General features: G+C 39.2%; 1 protein-coding gene across 3 annotated transcripts in view; it reads right to left on the reverse strand.

The window, feature by feature from the left end:
- The window catches only part of LCLAT1 (lysocardiolipin acyltransferase 1), a 121,551-nt gene that overhangs the window by 76,219 nt on the left and 28,223 nt on the right, over positions 1 to 17,109 (reverse strand). The window contains exons 1-4 of one of the 3 annotated variants that reach the window (XM_075413130.1): positions 10,817 to 10,869; positions 10,055 to 10,103; positions 3,824 to 3,992; positions 579 to 777 (exon numbers count right to left, since the gene is read on the reverse strand). In XM_075413130.1, the coding sequence (XP_075269245.1) occupies positions 579 to 777; positions 3,824 to 3,992; positions 10,055 to 10,059 (373 nt within the window). In that variant the 5' untranslated portion in view covers positions 10,060 to 10,103; positions 10,817 to 10,869. Of the gene's footprint in view, positions 1 to 578; positions 778 to 3,823; positions 3,993 to 10,054; positions 10,104 to 10,816; positions 10,938 to 17,109 lie in introns of those variants that run through there. The other 2 variants (XM_075413129.1, XM_075413131.1) reach the window with 2 other exon arrangements.

Genomic DNA, 17,109 nt, shown 5'->3' on the forward strand with positions numbered 1-17,109 from the left:
ACAATTTTCTGTGTACGTGCAACTCAGATCCGTTTCCAGCCTACATCACTATAAATACTGATTATTTCATATCCTGTACAACATATTTTGCATAACCAAGTTAAATTTAAATCTGCAGTTATTAAAATGAACCATCAACTTTGCAATTGCCTACAGGGCTATTGTTTTTTTTTTAATCTTCTCAATCATATAAATTGGATAATGAAGAAAGAAGCCTGAGCAGAGCATTTGCAATGTGGGGTGAAACAGCACCAAAGTGTTGAAAGAAACTTTGAAAAACTCATATAAAAACCTTTTTTCATAATTTTGAAAAATGCTTTGTAAATAAAGTAGAAATATTTTTACCTATAAGCAACAGCAGCACATGTAATACCTTTAAAAAGAAATGCTTAAGCATGTAGTCCAGGCGTCCTCTGGGAGATTTATGGTTTAATCGCTCAATATGCCACATATTTTACACAAGTTTTTTTAAAAATACTGAAATAGAATTTAAACCTAGGTCATTTAACTGGGTACAAACCATGCTGGGCAAAATTTAAAAACATTTTCCTTTCAAATGAAATGGTTTAGTGACCTACCAAATCCTGGAATGCTTTTGAGACTGGATTTGAGACAGATTTTTTCAAGTCTGAGGTAGCTGTATCGCAGCAGGCAGTTCCACAGGAACATCCAGTCCATTCGTGTGCGATGGTTCATGATAATGACACTCCTTTCTCCAGGAACAAATCCATCACCAGTGACAACCACCTTGGCACCAAACACCATCTCCAGCAAGGCCTAGAAATAATATCTCAATATTACAGCTTTACTCCCAGAAGAAAAGCATCAGCCCATTAGCAATAAAAATTAATTTGAATTATATAATTTCACTTATTCACTCACATTATCACTGGTAAACAAACTTCTGACTGTTTTCTAATAAAGCAGCCAGCTTTTCCCCAGTAACAGTCAGCTGTTTAATGGAAAAGGAAACAACAGTTGAACAGCATTTCCTAAAAAGCACTTTTTTACAATGTCCGACACTAAATTTACTTTTCCCCTGTTTTTCCTAGAATACTATCATATAGGAGTAAAAGTAAGGGAATCAGTATGGATTACAACATGGTAGGTAAAATCTAAGGACAGACTGGCTGCACAAATAATCTATTGCTCAATACTGTCAGGGCTGGGAAGGCAACAGAAGCTGCCTTGCTTTCTGCTTGGGTCCGCATGGTCAGCATGTTTGTGCTTGACTGCCACCGGCAAAAATGGCTAGAACCTAATGGCAGAAAGAGCAGCTGAGGGAGAGAAAACCCAAATAAGCTTGAATATAGTACAGTGATGTAGACCTCGGTCTGTACAGCTCTACAGTGCTACCATGAAGCCTGGGCCTCCACCCCACAATTAGCAAAAAAGCATCAACCACCAAATGCTGGTACACAGTCATCTCAGAAGTGCCGTCCCAAAGCACAGAATAAGCCTCAAACTTGGAAGGACACAAACAAGAGGCCAGGCAAATGGGTTTCTCCATTTTGCCTAAACAGTTAGTGATGCTAGAGGTTCACAAATAGAACATGTTTCTTGCTTTACCTGCCATGTGGCTCTGAAGGGTGAAGTTATAAATCATAGGTTGGTGGTTCATCAAAAGAAAAAAGCAGGCAAGAGCTACATAGTAAGCTTAAGAGGACCTGGCTCCATAACCTGGACAGTTCGACCATAAACTTGTAACCAGACTAGTCGTACGCAACATCAGAGCCCAATAGCATGCTCTGGCCGTGTTCACACCACTACAGTCTCTCAACCTCCAAAACAAGGTGGCCCCGTACAAATTGCCTAATGAAACTGGTTTATGACCCATGACCATTCCCAAATCATGCAAGAAAGTGTATGGAGGAGTGCTGGCTGGTTACAGCAAAAGACGAAGACCAGGCAAATAATGCAAAAATATGGATGACAATGCTAGTGCTTTGCAACCTTCTAATACCTAGTGGAAACACAGTGGAAAGGTACAAAATCCCAAGAAACAGAGGCAGACAACAGATATTGCCTAGAGGTATGACTTAAGGCCCTAAGGCCACTGGCAGGACACTGTCCAACACAGTTAGTGCATAAAAAGACAACACAAAACATAATTGGACATCTAGAGCATTAAACTTAACAACTGGCCTTAACAAAAAAAAAAAATGGAAGCACTTCAAATTACCTCCTTACCTTCTCTTCCCCATTCTTCCTCCAGAAGAATACAGAAAAAGAGCAAAGTCTGGGGATTTAAACAGAGCTCTAGGAAAAAAAACAACTTTCTGTTCTGTTCATATTTCTGCCACCTCTGTGCTAAGAACCTCAGAGAACACAAATTTCTCAGTTTAAGTCACCTGTGAATCTGGAATGACGTTCTCACAACCGCAAATAGCTTGAGAACTCAGAATGAAAAGCATTATATGGGCCAAATATTAATACTATTAACAGCTCGGCTCACTACAATTCTGGCAAAGGTGTTTGATATCAAGAGTAACTATGGACCACTGCAAAAGGAGAACAGGTCACATAGCTCAAAACGATAAACAGTTTTGGGTTCTTTTTTCAGGAAAGAGAGATGCAGCTTTTTTTTGATAGTTTGAAAAGAATCTTATTACATATTTAATATCCAGTTAAACATAGTCATGAACAGATGTCCTGTTCTACACACCCTAATGCTAGTAAAAGCCAAACTGAACTAAAACAGTGAGGACCCACTCACTGTCCCATCCTGCTGAATCTGTTAGAAAGGAAATACTATTTGGCAGAGAAGTGAGGAAGGTGGAAGTTTCTTACATCTGCAGAGGTCAGGGTCAGAGCTTCCCTGTTGGAGTCCAACTGGTCCAACATTAGTCTATTGTTTGGAGACACAAACCTAAGTACCTTCTCCTGGCTAAGAACGGAGTACTATAACGACAGAAAACTAATGCAAACAAGGTCTGAGCCTCAAAAAGCTGGGTGCAAAATCTTATACCCCTTTCCTGAAACTAAAACCCAAAGATTCTTACAAGACAGAATCCTTTTCACAGAAACATTCAAATTATTTTGGTTTAGGTCCAGTGTGGGCTGAAATCAAGCTTCCAGACTGCAAAAGTTATCACAAGCTAGTTTTAATCATCCAGAATTATAAGGCCCACGCAGCTAATCAAATAAGAGACCAGTACTTGATTTGGGGGAGTTCGCAATTTTAGAAAAATTGGAGACAAACAGGCAGAAAGGGTCGATTTTGTGGTGCTATCAGTACTCTGTTACTGATTTCCAGTTGATGCAGTATAAGTGAGGAAGACTTCATTTCTAGCAGAAGTTCTTCTCTTTCACCTGAAATCATTTGTCTCTAATTCAACTATAAGGACTAAATTCTAAGAGGATTTGGTAAGAGAACAGTGAAAGTCAGCAACAATGTACTAGACAGTGAATAATTTTCCTAATCAGGTAACTGCAGCACAGTCGAAAGGAAGAGTTTATAAAACGACTCATTTAGGAAGTTTGTAATTTAAAAAATTCTCCTGCTTACTAGTGCTTCACCTACTCTTCTCTGATCAGCATCTAAGTGACACTGGATGGAGATGTCATGAAAATGCCTTTTCAAGAGTACACTTTAGACATTGCATTCGCTTACATATAAACTGTGGAAGAGGGGGACTGTAGACAGGCACTCAATCTGCAAAACTGAGCTAAAACCTCAGTCTTCACCGACACTAAGCCTGTTACAGCGTGTTTTGACAAAAGCATAAAAAACATTAAGAAAAAAAAATTAAAAGTGTTAGTGAGCAAACCAAACCATGGAATTACTAACACTTGCCATAACCTGGCTCAAACCACAACTTACCACTGGGAGCGTGAGCCAAGTGGCCACAACGCAATCGGTGATCCAGCGATACCAGGCCGGTGAGATAAACATCAAAGGTAGAAAAGGACCGAGCATGAATATACTTCCAAAAAAACTTCCCAGGAATAGTGCAAGTACAAAGTATATCCCCTTCCATGACACCATGGCTCTGGAAGAGAAAGGTGGCATGATGTTAGAGACACAAGCTGAAAGTAATTACATAACTCTTCTAGTCCATGGGTCCAGTTTGAGATGATATTCCTCCTTTTTTCCCCCATGGCTAACACCACATGATGACAGTAAACGCAATCAAAACGTTCTACCACACAAGCAGCAGTAAGAGAATGACTTTATAAACACAGTGATTTGTAATGCCCACTGGGATATTAAAGGGGTCATAAAAGTATCAGCTACATCATCATTCATCCACTTTCTACAATATGCAGTTCCAGTCTAAAATCTTCAACAAGCCAGTTTATTACACAAATCTACGAAGAGTTATATAACCTGTTATATTAAACTTTTCAGCCATTATCTCTTTCATTGGCAAAGTAGTAACATTAGCATTTTCTGAAGATAAGGAACTTTGCTTTTCTATTTCTCTATTTTGTTTCTTCTTGCTAAACTTAGTGTTGCAGAAACTCATCTTCCCCATCTAACAAGGGTCTACGTGCGACCTCTTTCAGAAATCACTCAAACCTTGCAAGACTGATCAGCCGTTTCCAACACCATTTCCCTTTTCATCACAACAGGGCAAGCAAGCAGTGGTTGAAACCTCCTGACCCACCCTGGCTTAGAGAATTTGCAACTTTTTGAAGTCTGCTGTACTTCAACTGTCCTTATCAGTTATTTCCCCACTTATTCCACCAAAAATCCAATAGCCTTTGATTTTTAAGACAGCAGTCTAGACTTCAAATATTTCAGTGTCTGTGCTATCAGCTAAACTCTCTTATTATAAATTGAAATTTACAGCGCGTGGAACTTCTTAATGCATTACGGCAGAACACTCAGCAATCCTCCAAGCATCTGTAATAGCTACAAGCTTTCACAATTTTGCGACTACTACCATCTATGACAAAGCAAATGTGGAAATATCAATTCTCTAAATTGTGGCCTAAAAATAGACTGTTTTCATCTATTTAGGACTCAGCCGCTTGTTTATAAACTCAGAGGTCAAGTAGAAGTCACTTTTCAGTCACTTTACTGAATTCCTTTTTTGACAGGCTATTTTAGAAATTATAAGAGCTCAGATAGAATTCAGGACAAGAAAAACAGGAAGCTGGTGGTTTTAATTTTACAATGAGCAATGGAAAAGTAATCCATTAAGCCTTGTGTACTGTAACATACATGATTTATCTCAAGCGTGTTTTGTGCAATGTCCATAGCAATAATGTTTGCACAGCAAAGTATTCAAAAGTCAAGAAATTGCAACGGTAGTGTTGCCAGCACATGAATTTGCTTCTGCTACTTCATGTTGACAAGTAATGAGAAAGTAGCTCTATGTTGGAATACTTTTAGGTTTAAACAATTTCCTAAATTGTACATGTTTGGAGGAAGGCCAAGAGAAGAGGCCATGCAAATTTGCTAATAGAAGAAGGATATAGGAAACTGTATTTAGCCTGACTCCTGCTGAATAGCAAAAAAAGTAACATTAAATACAAATATTTGCTGATAGCTATATCAGAAAAACTCTAAAACAATGAAATTTGAATTCAAACAAATGTACATTATTTACGTCCTGCAGTAGTGAGCCTGCTCTTTCCTGCCAAAAGCGGCAACTAAATAACCATCTGGCCACATATGCACACACTAAGTAGGATTAATTTTAACTCATCAGGATATCCGTGAAGAGCACTGCACCGAAGAAACTCCTTCTTGTATTTGTTACTGACAAACCAGTGTGGCGAAAGTCCAAAATTAAGGTAGCAGAGGACAGACAAAAGATGAAACCCAGAGGGAGACAGAAACAACTGAAAGGGCAAGGAAAAGCATTAATTGCAGCAAGATTAGAAGACAAGGCCTTCTGACATATCAAGATTTGAGACCTACTGCAACAGGCAGTAGAGAGGACTAAAAATCCATGTGCTTGATCTAATCAAGCCTTTTTTGAGGAACAAATACAGCAAAACAACTGGAAGCATCTAGGGACAGCTTTCAGACACATGAAACCCACCGCAGACACCGAACACGAGTTTTGTTTAGCTTCAGCCCGCCACTCTGGTCCTCTCCGACGCTGCTCAGAGCCACTGGTCATTGAGTCAGATGCAATGATGTCCGCCAGACAGACACCCTGGCTCCAAGCAGCTGCCAGACAACACAGACAGGCACGTTCCAGTTCCAAATACTAGACTGCTGCACACAGGTAACCACAGAATTGATCAGAGAAGACACCGCTCTGTCATCCTCCCAGACTCCTAGGAAAGCCATGTAGGTCACATATTTACAGGCTGAGCTCTTCAGTTTACATTGGTCCTTCCCTCCAATTATAGCACAGAGCCAAATATTTAAGAAAACTATTTTCTGTATTTTATGTGAAAGACTGTCTCATAAACAATATTTTTTTTTATATGCAGGTATCTGAGCTAATGATAAAGACCTGAGGAAGTTCTGAAGTTTATCTTCTTCACCCTCCACCCCAGCAGCATTTTATTTAACATCACAGTATACACATATGTAAGTTATACTGCATTCCACTGGGTTAAACACTGTGGTGTTTATTTCTAGATACAACAGATATCATGTGTGGTTTTAATTGATGTCATTGATCTCTCTTGCAAGCGCATTTTTAAAGTGTGATACATACCCTATTTTGCTTGTTGCTTATATGCAATACATTACCTATCTTTACATATGTACACATGCACTTATCTAGAATAATGGCTAGACTTTGTCTCTGAATTACATCCATGCAAACAGGTATGAGAACAGAAAGACAATTCGCTCCTAATTAATCTGAGCAAAACGAGAAGCCTGTGAGAACTTGAAGAACTTACAGCAGAGAGTAACCATCCAGCTGGCTGCCTGGAAACAATGCTCAGCAAGCTCACATTAGTAACAAGGTGAAACTGTTAACACACTCAACCTGTTTGTTCTCTTTTGTGGGTTCATGTGGTGGAGTTACAGCCCAGACAATCAGTTACATGATTTAAAACGCATCTGTCTACAGACGTCAGCTGAGAAACATTTACATATACTCTCATTTTAGCCAACAGTCAGGGGTGGGTATGCATCGCACAAGCCGCTGGGCACATCGGCTGCCAACAGCACGTGCCCTGGGCTAGCCAGCAAAGCCATTTCCCCGCGTGTGTTGAGGGCAGCAGGGCAGAGAGGAGGCTGATGCCCCAGGGAAGGTCTGACCCGCTCGCCAGGCCAGGCGCACTGCCGGAGCCATGTGCCCTCTGTAACACAAGCGGTGCCACCGGCAGCCAGCTCCAGCACCTCCTCGGCTAAGACTACAGCGCACAAGTTTGCATATCGTACGGAGCCAGCTCTGGTCAGACAGAATAATTAGTCGCAACTTTGTGTCCTACTAAAGCTTCAGGACAGTTCGCAAACTGCCCTGTCTCTGAAGCAGCAGTTGTGTTCACACAGTGCTGCAACTTGCCTGACAAATCCTCTTTTGCCTGCCCTTCCTCAGCTCTGTACCCTCACCTTTTCCCCTTCCCAACAGCAACGGCTCTCCCAGCCCTGCTCCCCACACCCCCTACCCCGATGCAGCAACACCCCTCCATGCACACCCCGTGTCCCCCACTCCCCACTGCAACACCAGCTTGCCTGGGCAGGTGAAGAGCAGCTCACCCTGCCGAGAAGGAAAGCCGCAGCGCCGAGGCCAGGCCAGGCACTGCCGGCAGCTCGGGCTGGCACTACAAGGGCCGCTGGACTCAGTTTACCGTTGTGTCAGTCCCGTAATGAATTCCCAGATTCCTGCTACCACAGGCAACAGGGAACTGACTCTACTATCATCCTTTTTCATCTCTCAGCCCCTTAGCCCAGTTTAGAAACTGAGTATCTTTACAAATGTATGTCAGCCATTCCAAATCCAACACAGGCACTCAACAAGACAAGTAACAGCTACAAACCGATGAAAAATACACGCCTGCAACTTCAAAACATGATTAAAAAAACCCAAATAATCCCAAAGGGAAAGGAGTACTTAATGAGGGCTTGTAAAATAATCTAAAACAAATGTGAAAAATCTCACAACAAGAAAATCGGAGCAGATTCTTGTCACAGATGAGACACCCAAGAAATGAATTAAAGGATTCAACAGCAAGTCTGAATAACAGAACCCAAGCATTTTCAAAATACGTAAGTATTCTTTTACTGCTGCTGACAACTCTCTCCTCCTAATGCAGCAATCACTCTCAACACTGGGCTTAGCATGTATTATGGCCTTTCTGCATTTTAAAGCCACTTGCCATTTGCTGTGTTGGTCAGAGCTGTGAAGAGACAGTCAAAATTATATTAAGATTCAGGCTGAAAGCTGCAAACTGCAAGAAAGACAGCACCCTCATACTGGGCTTGTAGTTCTTCATCTATTTTGTGGCAGAACTCCAAGTTATTGGGGTACTGTACTTCACATGTTCTCGTTGCCATAGCAGAAGGAAAACATGTTCTGTCTCCAGGTAACGGGAAACAGTGACTCTTAAAATACAAATTTTGTTTTACATTTCAGTAAATTTTAAAAATTCTTGGCTCCGATGGGACAAATTACTTTCCAAAACAGTTGCATTTTTGTAAACTTTATTAGAATATTTTCTTGAAATTACTTCAATATTCTAAGCAAACAAAGTGTTTGCCTAGTAACACAAAGCAGAGGCACCTTCCTGTGATCGGATTTTGGCTTGTTTTCCTTATCATATACATGCTTTTATTCAAGGTACAGCTGGAATCACAGAAAAATCACAGCTTGTTACAATGATGATGTCAAAAGTTTTTAAACAGCCTATTCTCTGCAACAAAACTAGTTTTTCTTCACAACAACTCTGATGGCTTATAAAGGGGCAAAGGATGCAAAATAAGATTCTCTGGTAAGAAATAAAGAAGTTCTAAAATTAAAGGTCTAGAAGTTTCACAGGAGTCAAGACTCACCACACGCTTCACGTTTCCTTAACAGTTCCTGGGTAATTCAAAGTTCTTGTACAAACGGGTTAATTCATCTTCCAGGTTCAATGTAAAATAAGATTTAACCTACAGGATGGAGTTAAACAATACTACCTGACAAACAGAGCCAGCTGCCTGATAACTAGAGAGATTTTTAAGCACTTAGTGTTACGCAGTCAGCAAATCAGGTTTTATTACACTACTGAAAAAATAAAGAAATGCTCTTTAGTGCTAATAAAACAACATTGTATTATTACCAGTCAGTATGTTTCCATTCAGTCAGCACGAGCAATGAAACTGTTCATTAGTCTTCAAGAACTGAATGAGGAATACTAGGCATTGAGTTTAATTCTTCTTTCAGTCAATTACCAGTAGAAAAGGTAAATGTTATCTTCAATTAAAATCAAGCAGAAACACACACAGACAGCCAGTGATGCCTTTTCTCTAATAGTTTTGCAAAGACCAACAGCAGTGGACTGCGAACTGACTTAATTTAGTTCTGCATTTCCTCTAAGCACAGCAAATACAAGACATGAGCTGGAAATTCCAGCTCCCATATTCAATTTTGCATTCTGAAACATAATTTCCAAGCCAGAAGATACAATTTTCACAGGAGTTTTTAAAAACTTTTTATCTGAGTGAATTGGACTTCAGAGAGGTGAGCAAGAGGGGAACAAAGATTGCCAACTTCCCAGGTGTCCATTCAACAAGCCATCAAACGAGTGACCCAAACTTTTACTTGTTCACCAGTTTTTAAAGTTATTACACAAAATAATCTACACAGCACAGCGGGCAGCTGGACAATCCTTCCCAGACTGTAAGGCAAATAACGCAGGGGTCTCAGCAACCACTGAGCAGGCGGCCAAGCAACAACACATCAGGCAGGCAAAGTTTCAGTGGAAATGACACATGCTAGCAGAACGTTTCAAGTCCAACAAATCACCAGACTTTTCTGTTTGAGCATTTTATGGGTATTTTTCCATAATAACATTTCAAAGGAAATGTTTACCAGTTCTTGCACTCAGGGCAAGAAACTAGTTTCTATGTAGCACTATATTTTAAAAAGAAAATTGCTTACAGCAAGCTTTTGTAGACTGACTATATCATATTTCTAGATGTACAACTTACCCCATCTCTTTGATCACATAACTTCTCACTTGTGCCCTAGCTGAAAGAACTGCAGAAATAGCAGAGGTTATATGGGAAGCAATGATAGGAAAAAGCTGAACTATTAATTGCAAAGATATCCACTCTAATTAGTAGCCCACACGACACAGGCAAGAAGTTCCATCAGTCTCCACAGACCTCTTTATGAACTACATTTTGTTTCTGATCCTTCTCTTGGGCACTTCTGTATTTTAAGGAACATACAAATACGGCACAGATCACTATCACAGAAAAAATGTGAAGAAACAGGTGCTTGACCATTGAAACTATTTCCCTTTTATTCAGTTCTTGCATTTAAAAATCTTTAAGAGACTTAACATGTGTATCATAAAACAATATAGGATAGGGCAATAAAAGATAATTATCATCACAAACCACATCCCTGACCCTCTTTAACAGTATAGCAGATATTAGCTTACACATGCACAAAGCAGGCAGTGCAATATTTAATGAGTAATTTCCGTAAATATTACCCATAAAATATGATTATGGCTGCATCTTACAATTTATTATTCTTTTATTTGCCATGACTTAATCTGACTATTATAATTCAATAAGAAATTTAATAGAATATTTAATTTGCTTTTCCAAGTAATTGTGTCTATCCAAATGCAAAAAACCTGGCTGAGATTCTTTGCAGTACAGTCTTCAGATAATGTAAGCAGATGATTCAGTCAGGGTACAGACATCAAATCAGTCTGATGATTTTTCACTCTTGTTTACCTGTACTCTTTCCACCGTTGCTCCAGACAACCGTTAGACCAATAAAGCTTGAATGAGCGCATCAGCTAAGGTATTTAAAACCTTTTGTAAGAGGGTATCAAGCAACAGCTACAGATGCTTCCTGAAAAAAAAGAATGATTTATGGAAGAGTAGCTTGCTTTTATTCCTTACTATAGTCTGAAAATCTAGATGAACTGACAAATTTGAGCTGCTGTAGGATGAACTGCACAAGAGCTCTTTTTAACAAAAGTTATCTCATTTTTTATTATGCATATTGCACAGACACAAATAATTTCAAATTACTTCTTCATGGCTTTCCATGCATATAGTTGTTCTCTGTACTAACCTTCAAGCTCCTGTGGCCCCACAAGCCTGTATTAAACACTAGACAGTATAAAAAGAGTGCCCTGGCTGACAGGTCATCAAAAATAGGTTTGGCAGATGAAGAACACCTGTTGTATTCTCCCCATCCCCTTCAGCCCCTGTCTTTAAAACAAAAAACCCCATAAACTTGCAACAAACACAGAGTAGCGGTCAGTTCTGGAGTTTTATTAGGTATATCACATAAAACCTGCAGGTCAGCTCTAGGCCCAGTCTACTTTACAAAAAAAGCTACTTATGGTCGACAGCTGGCAAATGTAAGTCCTCTGGTTTTAAAAGTCTAGAACAGACCAAAAAGCTGACCAACTTTGGTAGATAACAAATCCAAGTGAAAATTATGAAAAACAGATAGAAGGTTCCACTTTGTAACTGGAGCTGTTACAAACAAACCAATAAATCAATTATTTCTTCCCCCATGTAAGAGTACCCCAACATTCAAGTTCACAGCTATTCTTGGTGGGGAGGGGTGGCATTTATCATTTCAGAAGTACCTACTTCACAACAAAAACCTCAGCTGGGGAACAGAAAACAAGGACTCCATCCTGAAGAACAGTTACTCAAAGACAAAACTAATAGAGTGTTCAATGGAGTATCTTAAAATCTCTGCCACTGGCATTGAAACAAAGTCACTCCCCGAGAACAGTGAAAGTTCTTCGAGTTATGGATATGCACTGCAACAGATCCTGAACATACAATTAAAAAAAAAAAATGTTGAATTTCCAAGGTTCTAAAAACTTTGCTGTGTTCACCATTTCCAAGATAAACTCTTCTCTCAGCCTACCTAACAGTAACTCACAACCCCCTTCTGTGTAAAGATACATCCATGAAATTTCTAACGGCTTTTCTACCCTCATCAAATCAGAATTTTCTCATCAATTTAACAACTCAAAAGAAGTACAGGAGACGTACATGAAAAAAATTCAAACAGTGTGTTCAACAAGCCATGAAAACCACCAACTATCACTAGGACAGTAACAGCACAACAGAAAACTTGAGCTAACTCCTATTATTCTGAAGAGAGCAATTATAAAAATAAAAAGGGGTGATGTAAAAGCAGACTTCCAGAGGCCTTGAGAACGGTACCCAACCCAGAGAAAGTTTCAGTGAGAGCTTTGTATTTGTGACCATCCTTTACAAAAGCCTCTCTTGGTTTTAGAACAGAATATATTCCCAAATAATTCCTCCTTTTCCAGTTACAATGTATGCTACAAATGAAATTGATTCTGGATGGGTAATATTACAGGGTGGTTTATTTTTTTTTTTTAACCAAAGCAGCTTTTTTTTTTTTAATCATCTTTTATACTATGGCAGCCATCACCTGTAAAATAAAACAATGGCAATTGCTAAACTACTTTATTCCTTTTCTTAGTAGCACTTTACATGCTATAAAACTTCATCGGACCCCATGCTAAAAATCCCTAACAGCAAACTTACTGAAGTCAGTGGGTCTCCACCTAGAATCAATTGCAAGATCAGATTACGGATTTTATCTACTCTCAAAATAATTAAAGGGCTGAAAAACTAGAGACTTATCTTCATTTCCCTGCCACATAAGTCATTCTGGCTAAACAGTACTTACACGAGAGATGAAGAACAGTGCATACAGACAAATTCATGCCACCGTTTCATTTTTTTTTTAATAATAACACAGATAAATTGCTATTACCAATTACATATAACTCTGCCAAGCCTCTGAGTCTGTTCAATTGCCTCAGGCTTTTAAAAAATATATTTCCAAGACAAATATCAAAGAAAAAAAAAATTTCAAAATAATGTTAAAAATGTTCTAGCCACTTAATTGGAATACTCCATACTTCAGAGAACTTGAAATTTTGCAGGGCTGCCTTTGTATCAGAATACACAGCACTTTGAAGCATACTCACACATCAGCAAATGTCACATTTATAACAACTTTAAAAGCCATATAAATTGTAGTTTTCTAGCGAGTTACACTTCCAGGCTAGCTGCTTTCCAAGGTAAACACAGTGGAAACAATAGATTGGTTACCTGGCAGGCTTCAAAGCAAAAGAGGGAAAAATGCAGTGGTTCTGCAGAAAATTTACCAACATTTCATTCCCCACTAGAAGCAGCAAAAACAGTTTATTTGAATTTGATCCACTTCTGGACATGAAATCCTGTTCTCAATCTGTTATGCTTTGGTGAAGATGCAACACCCAAAGCAATGTAGCCAAAACCACGACATTGTCAATCTACTGCCCCACTACTAACTAATAATATTTCTGCTTCAAGACCTTACAGTAAGAGATGAAGTTCTGCTGTGCTTTTCGGAGCCTTCTAGAGAACAGTCTTCCAATCCCGTTTGCATAGCCCACCATCAGGATCAGTCAACAGCATATCTGGATATTTCTAAGATTACATTACAACCCAGTGTTAAGAAATGCAGCTTTAACCCCATCTTCAGCTCTGTAATTCTTTCTTTCCACCAGATACAAAGGGAAGCTTCTCTTCCTACAGAATTCCAAAGGGACTTCCTCAGGGCTTTAAGCTGATCCAGGTCTTTAAAGCCATTTCTAACAGAGCACTGCATTTCACAGCATAAACACTTTTCCTTCACGCATCGGCGTGGTGCTGTGCATAGATGCAAGCTTCGTCTGGGAAGACGCACAGCTGAGTTAGACGATCTGTACTTGAGCTAATAAAGCTCCGTGTCTCAGCAGGGATTCTCAGCCCATGCACAGCGGCAGGCTGATGCAGATACATTGCTTCTAGTTCCAAGGCTACTGGATCTGATTCTATAAACCACACAACATTTTTCTTCAAACTTTAAGTGTTCTCAAAGCCAGAAAATGTTTTACCGATATAGTACAATAAAGCGACTCAAGTTTCTTGTTAAAGCTGAATGGCTTTGGTCCCTCAAACACATAGGAAGATATGAGATTGAGTCTTACTTGTAAAGTGTTTTACATTTAGATGCAAAAGACCCAGTACTATTGAAAAATGAGTAACAAAATGTTTTGCATGTACATTTAGCAAGTTCATTTTATCATATAACAAATTACCCGTATAAGAAGCTAACTAAAGTAATTCAGTGCTGAAGCAACTGGGGTAGTTATCTGCCAGTGCTTACGCAATACTTTACTAAGCTGCCAGCAGACAAATAGAAAAAAGCAACCTCTAAGACTAAGATTTTTAGATTTTTAGCTTTGTATTACATAAAATAGTAGCTCATTTGAAACAGAATCTCAGTTTCTGATGAAGTTTGGCAGAACTGAAAGGAGCTTATAAGAAAGAATTAGAAGGGGTTTCATACGTGGTGTATTTCCCGTCACAAAGACCAGGTCAATGTTACAGTAAGAATGAGTTTCAAGTCCACGGCAAATACATTTGGCAGTTGCAGATTCATTAGATAGACATGCTGCGGCAGACACATAGATGCTAGGCAATCCAAGAATAAAGTATCCATGAAATAATTACAGAACAGCAAGTGACCTAGTCAGGGAAATAACCCATTATAGCTATTCAGGGACTACCAGATTTTACACACGTGAGCAACGCTCTGGCTTAACATGAGCTATTAGGAAAAAAGGGAAGGAAAGAAGGAATGCCTCATGAGCTATAGATAAAGAACCTCCTAACACACATTTGGGACATTTTTACAGACCAATTAACCACTTCCAGTCTCTGACTCAGTACCACTGATGTTGCTACAAAAGTGTCTTAAAAGCTGCAAAGTCATAGGGGAAAGGAACAAAAAGACAGAAAAACTTTTAAAAGACTGTGATCGTCGAAGCAAAAAACTGTTTGGATAGTTAAGGAAACTACGCTGCTCATATCTTGGGGATGAGAGATCAGAAGATGAAGAATCTCCTGACCCACACCAAAACTACCATGTGGAAGATAAAGGAGACAGATGACAAGGTAGACATAGTCTAGAGAATGTTATTTATCGGTATCCTCCCTCCGCCTTGAAAGAAATAATAAAAAAGGAATCTAAGAGGAAATGCATTGACTCAATCTTCGCACTAGATAAATCATATCCAGAAAAGGAAGATATTAACCAAATTTGGCTGTGCTGATCATGCTATGAGAAATATCTAAATCAGCAATCTTCTCATAGTAGTTTCTATAGTCATAGAACATGTTTAGTATCAGTTGCGTCTAGTCTCTGCTTCAGAACTAGACAGATTTAATGATCTAGCAATTCATCGTAAGGATTCCCACCCCCCTTTTTTTTTACCTCTCTTTCTAAAAGAATTTCTTTTCCAAGAAGATCTAGCATTCTTTCAGTTATTTCCAAGTGGAAATACACCCTGGCATACATCTCCCCTTTTACCAAGTGTCCTGACCTTTCAGGAAAAAAGATTACCCAAAAACAAAGAATTCCTGGAAAGAATCTGCTATTTCTGATTAGCATAGCAATATCACTGAAACAGAAGCTAGAAGAGCTTATCTTCCAGCTGTAAAACACGCTCATTAATAAGTGAAGTACCTGGGGAACTGGCTAAGAATATACATGAGAAAGCACATACATCTTTCTAGTTGCACTTGCAGAAGAATTCCCAAATGCAGTCACAGCTCTTGAAAGGTCTTTAATGAGTTCACTGCAATGGGCATTGTGGAGGTGGTATTTTTATTGGGGAAATTATAAATCATGAACTTGTCAAAAACAGATGTTTATGACATTCCTCTTCCTTCTCTTCCTCATCAGTTTGAGGCTTCTCCGTGTGTCTTATGAAAGTAAACACAATGCTGTAACTCTCAGTACTCCCAAATAACCAAAGGACAGTATATCTTTACATACTGGGACACTTTGCATTCAGACAATACAGCCTCAAGAAAATTAGTCGACTTCTGTCACAACTGCAAGGCGCGTTGGAGTTAAGATAAAACATCACAAGGACAGCGACAAAGCTGAACACAGAAGCACCAGCACTAAAAACAATAGCACTGACTATGACATATTCTTATGTCCCAGAGCTAAGTGACATTTTTTCATCTGAGCATGGAACAGACAGCTATCTTATCCTATACGGAGATGTTCAGCTCTGAAATATTGTTGTTGCCAGCACAACCATCAAGCAAACAGCTTGATAAACAAGAGCGAAAGCAGTGGTGGAAAATGATGCAACACAAGGATCAAAGACCTGATATTACACAGTATCACTTGGAGTCTATTAAAGCTATTCACTTATACTAGCATAAATAAATACTAACAAAAGCACAGAAACTATTTAGAGACACCATAGTCACAAGACCTTCATCAAACAAGGGACAGTAAAATGTTCCACCTCTTTACTAAAATGTTATGAATTAACTGGCAGTTGGGTCAACTTGCTGTCTTTCCCAGAGGCATAAAACCAAGACATGCAGTGATGCTGCTTTCCAAGCTCACGGGCAGAATGAATAGTATCTGAACTACTATTCTGATGGAGACACCTACCTGAGAAACATTCACTCCTATATATCTTACATCATACTGAGCAGGGTTTCAAATCTAATTCTCCACACTATATGTACTAAAATAAGAGCCCCTGTGACAGGCAAGGCAAGGGTCCTGCCCTTCAGAGTCCGGACTTCTTACCTCAGCAGGTCCACCCTGAGCAACAACTGAGACAACACCTCTGAAAAAGTCAAGCTGTGATTGTTAAGTTAAAAACTCCTAATTTTGACTTTCACAGGGGAACATATGCAGAGTGTTTCCACTCTTAAGACTAAATGTAATTTCTTGTACGTACTTTGATCTGAATTTACGCAAGAGCACTGTCTTCCCATGAGGGTGGCTCTTAACACGTAGATGCCCTTAAAAGCTCTCCACAGAAACACACAGATAATTATATTGTTTTATTTAAAGATTAATAACACATTTTTCATAGTTTAAATAGAAGATAAATGTTTGCAGCTTCTACTACAGTATCTACAAATGAGCTGTGAGAAAAATCCCAGGCTGTTAT

The sequence above is a fragment of the Opisthocomus hoazin genome, chromosome 2 (assembly GCF_030867145.1).
Source record: "Opisthocomus hoazin isolate bOpiHoa1 chromosome 2, bOpiHoa1.hap1, whole genome shotgun sequence".
NCBI lineage: Eukaryota > Metazoa > Chordata > Aves > Opisthocomiformes > Opisthocomidae > Opisthocomus > Opisthocomus hoazin.